The sequence below is a fragment of the Alligator sinensis genome, unplaced genomic scaffold, assembly GCF_000455745.1.
Source record: "Alligator sinensis unplaced genomic scaffold, ASM45574v1 scaffold2249_1, whole genome shotgun sequence".
In the NCBI taxonomy this organism is placed as follows: Eukaryota; Metazoa; Chordata; order Crocodylia; family Alligatoridae; genus Alligator; species Alligator sinensis.
The window spans coordinates 80,902-86,901 of NW_005843105.1; the positions used below are offsets into that span (position 1 = coordinate 80,902).

Consider the following 6,000-nt stretch of genomic DNA (forward strand, 5'->3'; position numbering starts at 1 on the left):
AGGTATAAAGGAGGTAAGTGAAGGAATTTGGCATGGTAAAAAGCTTCCAATTTCTCCCTAAGGATAAGTAATGGAAAATTTGTCCTTCGTAAATGTATACACAGATCTGGAATCTGAGTGGAAATCAGACTGCCCCCATCTTAGATTAATATTCCAGAAGTACGGAACGGAAGTAAATTCTGAATGAATTTCATTCTTAACACAACTATTTACATGAAGATCTTCCCTTAAATCACAGACAGCTCAAAAGCTAAGTCCAGGCTGCACACTTGTAACTGACAGAAGGAAGGAAGTTTCAAAGTCTTGTAATTTACTGAATATGCAGCACAAAATGCAGTACACCACCTTTTCTTTAGGTTTCTGTTTCACAGGGAAACTTGGACGGGGAGTGATTTTTTTCTGTTTGTTTTGCTCTGTGCCTAGGGAAGAAAAGAAAAATCATAAGTCAAGTTCTGGGAACTAAAAGCAACCTTTGGAAAGAAGAGGAATAATACGCTCAAGGAAACGCAATTTTAGGCCCACACTTTACTATGGACAGCTTCCTTTTTGCAGCTGTCCACAATTCTCTCTGCCTTCAGCATCCTCCTAAACAACAGGGCAAACCTGCACTCCCGAAACCCACGTGACTCCCCAAAGTGCAACACACCCAACAGCAAAGCATTCCCTAAAACTGTGGTGTAAGAGCCGTGCGTATCACTTCGTAACATACACGCTACACTGATTTTCTGGGGAGGAATTTTGCTCTGTCTGGCCCATTCAACTTCGTTAAGTGCCACCTGGACAACAATAACAACACTTTAACACTGTGGCAACTGCACTTTAAACTAGACAGTCCTCTGCATGTACCATATTGTTCGATTATAAGTTGACCGAGCATATTCACCGACATCACATTTCTAGGTTCAGTTTTAGGGAAAATGGCTCCTGCCCCCATCCCCTCCCTAAATAAGGTGATAAGTACACAAAATCCTTGAACTGCTGGTGCTTTTACAGACTCCTACAGGAGAGTCATACAACTAAAAAAAGGACGCAGAGGGATGATGCACCAAAAATACTAAAATAAAAAACATGCTGAAGTTAACTTAGTATTTTCAATGCTTGCACAAAACCACTGGCAGCATAAAGAACTCAAGCTTGTTGGGGATCCATATGACAGGGTGACCCTGCATGTAAGTTGACTGCAATTTTTATGATTCTTTTGGAGGAAAAAAATAGGCCAACTTATAAATGGAACAATACGGTACTAAGTTCTATATCAAGAAATCTGATTTTAAAATCAAACTTGCCATGAAATTTACTCTGGTTCACAAAGAATTTTCCAGTTACATTCCCTAAAAACATTCAATATTAAACAACCAGTTGCAACCTTTTACTCCAATGTCAGTTTTTAAAAGAGATGACTGGTTATTTTAATTAAATGTGTTCATTTACCTAATTCTGGCTGTGGAGTCTGCTTTTTCTTGGGCTCAGGAGGGACAGGTTTGGGCACTTCTTTCTTCAGTGGCCCTGAGCTAGGCAGCTGAGAAGAAGGGGGAACCTGCACTGGTTGGGGTGCCTGTTTGCCAGTTTTTCTGGAACCAGAAGCAGCAACCTGTTTGGACTCCGACACTGGGACAGAGGAGCCTCCCTCTTCGTTTTTCTCCTCACTGGGCTTCCGGGCAGGTTCACTGTTCTTCTTCAAGGCATTATCTTCTCTTGCTAGGACAGTGGGAGGAACTGGTTTCTGCCCGGAGTCTAACTGGTTCTTCCCAGAGTGGCTCTCTTTCTTTTCATTTGTCTTGGATTTCTTCTCTTTCTTTTTCACAGCTGCAAACAAAAAGGCACCAGTCAAGTCAGTCAAATGTGATTATGTGACTTCCAAGCATCCATCTTGTTTTACAATCAAAAGAACGTGAGAAATGGGCTGGGCTCTTGGAACATCGATTCTGGAGCTCCTTGGCACAAAGGAAGGTTGAGCACTCGCAGGAACACACGCAGCCAGTAACATCGCCACAGACTGTGTGGTTACAATGATTGGGGAATAACAAGCTAATGATGAATTTAGCACCCAAAGTAGAATTTTCCAAAGGATAACCTGCCGTGCCTACCTTTAGCTTGCTTCTGGAGATATGCTTTTGAAGGCATCCATTGCAGATTCTGGCATTTCCTCATCCTGGGATAAATGAAACATAGAGGAAAAAGATAAAATATGGCTAAAGGACTGGAAACACAAACTTATTGGGGCTTTTAGAGGCAAAACCATTCATTTTTCCTTTAAAACTGTCTAGGGCTGAGAAGCCTTTTCACAAACTTCTGGCTCACATCATCAGTTACTCAACTTTCATGTTGGCACAGAGTTCCACCAGAGACAAAGTAACTCGGTCAAAACTATGGTGACATCTCTGTCAGTTCCTTTTCTTGTACACTGGGATTTGGAAGACACAAAGTCTTGTACACTGGGATTTGGAAGACACATTTGAGAGATCTGAAAAACCGTGTCAAGCTCCCTCAACTGCAAGTTTTCTGGAATTCAATGAAAGCCAGGCTACATATTTGGAGACTGGATCTGGACTTGGTCCACAGGACAAAGTGCCTCCCTCATACGTAAATAGCTTCTTTAGTTATATGGAGTGGCACAGCACAGGGTCAACAAATGTTTATTTTTTCACAACTTAAATGCCCAATTTTCATGCACTATTAAGTGCACGATATCTGCTGTACACTGAAGTCACGTTTCTTTTTCCTTTACCTATTGTAACAGACCACTGGTTTTGAAAACTTGCCCAGGGCCTGGGCAGAGCTGCTGATAGAGGGATGACTTACAGACTGCACTCTGCAGAGTGTTTTCACACAGATGCACACTATGCAGCAATTCTCACAGCTATGCTTTATAAATAGCTTTCATATCACAACAATCTTTATTTATGCCACTTTGCTTTGCTGCCGTCTCAAACAGATTATCCAGGCTGGTAAAACCAGTCTCATGCAAAGACTAAAGAAAGAATAAAAGAGAGCTCCAAACCAAGTGATATTTATGCACAAAAAGGGTTTGGATAAAATGATACGAGGGATCAAGAAAAATAAAGTGATATCTGTAACTAAATTCCATGGTTTCCTTCACTATATGACAAATATATACTAGAAAAACACTGTATATACACCTCATTTAAAAAAATAGGGAGACCAATCAAATTCTTTACAATACACTGCTGGGAAAATAATTTCCAGTCTTTTCTGCCATTACTAAACTCTATAAATGACGCAAAAAAGGAAGTGTGGATTTTTGTATCTGGGGGGGACAGGAGAGGGAGGAGGCCCTAAAGAAAAAGATGCCCACATTTTAGGGCAAAAATACTCATAATCAGTTTTGTTCTATCACTTGTATTTTCTTTTGACTCTCTCCCTATAATCCCAGGGGCACGGGCGCTTACTTCGCACCGAAGCAGGGCTAAGCCAAGGAGCTTGTCAGATGCACACTTACTTGCAGCACTGTTTCTTTATGTTACGCCCACCAAACTTGGGTTTATCTAAGCAGTTCGTGCAGACACCACAGTCCTCTGGAACCTGGCACCCTGAACACTGTCCACACCGCCTTGAGCGCCGACCTTTCTTCACTGGAGGCTCCTGGGGTGCCTTGTTTCTGGTAACCGGCTTAATTGGTTTGATAGGTGGAGCAAGGGGTTCAGCCTCTTCCGAGCCAGCTATTGATGACTTATCTGTCATAAAAAAGTCTGACATGAATTCAGTGGCCATTAAAGCCATCTCCGTTAGCTCAGGAATTATCCTTTCCAGAAAGCAGCGGCTCAACCTGCACAGCCACATAAAAGATCCACACATCTAAGACTCCACTCCAGAAACTGAACTTGTAAGGCACGCGTTTTTAAAAGTAATAGGGGGTAGCAAGAATAGCAAAACCTCTTGCACTAGAAATGTATTTCAAATGTTCAGTATCTGCTCAACACAGACTTTCCCCTGTTTAATTTCCAACACAGCAGTCATTTCTATAGCATTATACACTTACCTATACAGCAAGTATCCGCTAAATTCTGGGGGGAGTTGCAACAACTGCAGCAGTTTTGCAAATGAAAACTTTGAACTTACCATCATTCCCCATGGAAGACAGAATCTTCTCTCGTTCTTCCCACGGTAAGGCACTCAGAGTAGGCATGTCATCGGGAAATACTGCTCGCTTTCGGCCTAGTGCTACAGCTGCTCTTCTGCAAACGTGTTTGATTCGTGGTCCTCGCGCTGAAGTCTCAGAAGAATCGCTCTCTTGACCCTACATTTCAGGTGTGCGAGAACAAAGATACTGAGACAGGCACTGCACAAGAACATGTAACAACACACTACTCACACTTCATGCAAGTCTGAACGCATGAAATTAGACGTTCAATCAGCAGGTCTTTAAGAATTTGAGACAAAGCTAGATTTTACAGCTGCTTTTTCAGTTTCAATTGTCCAATATAGAGCAACCTTACAGAACATAACTTGAATTAAAGTGACAGTTTCTATGGCCAACTTTAACCTCTGATCACAAGAAACTGAATGCCTAAATGTTATTATTTCCTCATATAAAATGCACTGGTACCAAAAATTTAAAGGTGGCATTGGCAGATTAGGATAAAACGGGCTAACACTTTACACTAGTCTAACTGTCTTGACAGAAGGTAGAGGGACAAATCAAGCTGCTGTCTAATGGCCTTGCAGCCAGCAAGACATATGAAAATATGACTAAGTAAATAAAATTTAAATAAAAAATAAGCAATATTGCTAGAAAAAAGCACGTGAGAGAAAATACCAGAGGGAAAAAATACAGTAAGAGCCCTTGACAAAGGCATGGGTAACGGAGAAGAGACAAATTAGCTCCCATTTTTGTTGAATGCAATATCCCAAGGGAACTCTATCCTTTCTTATAAGACAGATCACAAGAACATGCATCTCAAAAAAAGAGAAAGAAATTTCCATAATTTTGGCAAGTCGGGAAATGGGGCACCAGACACGCACCATGAAATCAAAAGATTTAAGTTCTGTGGTTTAGCCTTTACAAACGCAAACTATGGTAGATTAATACATCACTCAATTTTAGCCTAACAAACCCAGCAAGGGAAGACACTGCATTGCTTCCAAAAACCACGTGCAGCTCCATCTTGAACCGACTTCAGCAGCTTTTTCTCCCCCTCAACTTCTGCCCAGAGCTTCTTATTTTCAAATTAGGTACCATCTGCTGCACTAACAGTTACTCACTTTGATATACTACATTCTTCTGTTTTAGCATCTAAATGATACTAGCAATTTCCAATTCAAGTATGCCACAAAAATGTATTGTGGAGCCATCATAAACACACACGCATGCACGCACGCACAAAAAGATACCTGTGCTTTTGGCTGATCTGTCTGTTTGAGGGATTTGCTCTTCTCAATTTTGTACAGCTGGGCTTTCGCCTTTTTCAGGAGACTGGCAACCCTCTTATCAGTCATTGGAAGTTTGTCTGCTTGAGCCAACATTGAGCTGATGGAGGAAGTGGAATGCTTAACAGTGCTTGACGAAGGCGCAGAAAGGCGCACAGCTCTCTCCTTCTCCAGAGATGGAGCAGCAGAACCAAGCTCCAGATCTGTTTTTTCTAACACCCCTCTACCTCTTTTGGGTATTTTGGTTTTGACGGCTGTCGTCTCTACGAGAGCCGCAGCAGGAACATCTGCCATGGGATCTATTGCTGTAGACTTTTTCCGCCCTGCAGCTTTTTTTGCAGAAGATGATGCTACAACATCTTCACTGACCACCTTTTCTTTGGACACTCTGCCTGCAGGGAACAGAGCAGAGCTGCTCTGAATGTCTGACCCCTTTTTCCTTTTCTCTTTCCTTGACTCACGCTTATTCTCTTTTTCTCTTTCTCGGTCTCTCTCTCGGCTTTTGTCCTTCTCCATGCTTTTGTCAATGTCTTTGTCTTTGGACAGCTCCTCTGCAGCCCTGTCTTTGTTTCTCCCTCTCTCTGTCTGGTGACTCGATGTGAACCAGGGAAA

At 42.0% G+C, this 6,000-nt stretch overlaps 1 protein-coding gene across 2 annotated transcripts in view; it reads right to left on the reverse strand.

Annotated features, from left to right (window-relative positions):
* KMT2A (lysine methyltransferase 2A) overlaps positions 1-6,000 on the reverse strand; it is a 43,417-nt gene that overhangs the window by 32,508 nt on the left and 4,909 nt on the right. For both annotated transcript variants that reach the window (XM_025193829.1, XM_025193828.1), the window contains exons 2-7: positions 5,353-6,000; positions 4,081-4,258; positions 3,461-3,695; positions 2,088-2,152; positions 1,432-1,806; positions 346-419 (exon numbers count right to left, since the gene is read on the reverse strand). The exon at positions 5,353-6,000 is cut by the window's right edge and continues 2,051 nt beyond it. In XM_025193829.1, the coding sequence (XP_025049614.1) occupies positions 346-419; positions 1,432-1,806; positions 2,088-2,152; positions 3,461-3,695; positions 4,081-4,258; positions 5,353-6,000 (1,575 nt within the window). The remainder of the gene's footprint in view (positions 1-345; positions 420-1,431; positions 1,807-2,087; positions 2,153-3,460; positions 3,696-4,080; positions 4,259-5,352) is intronic.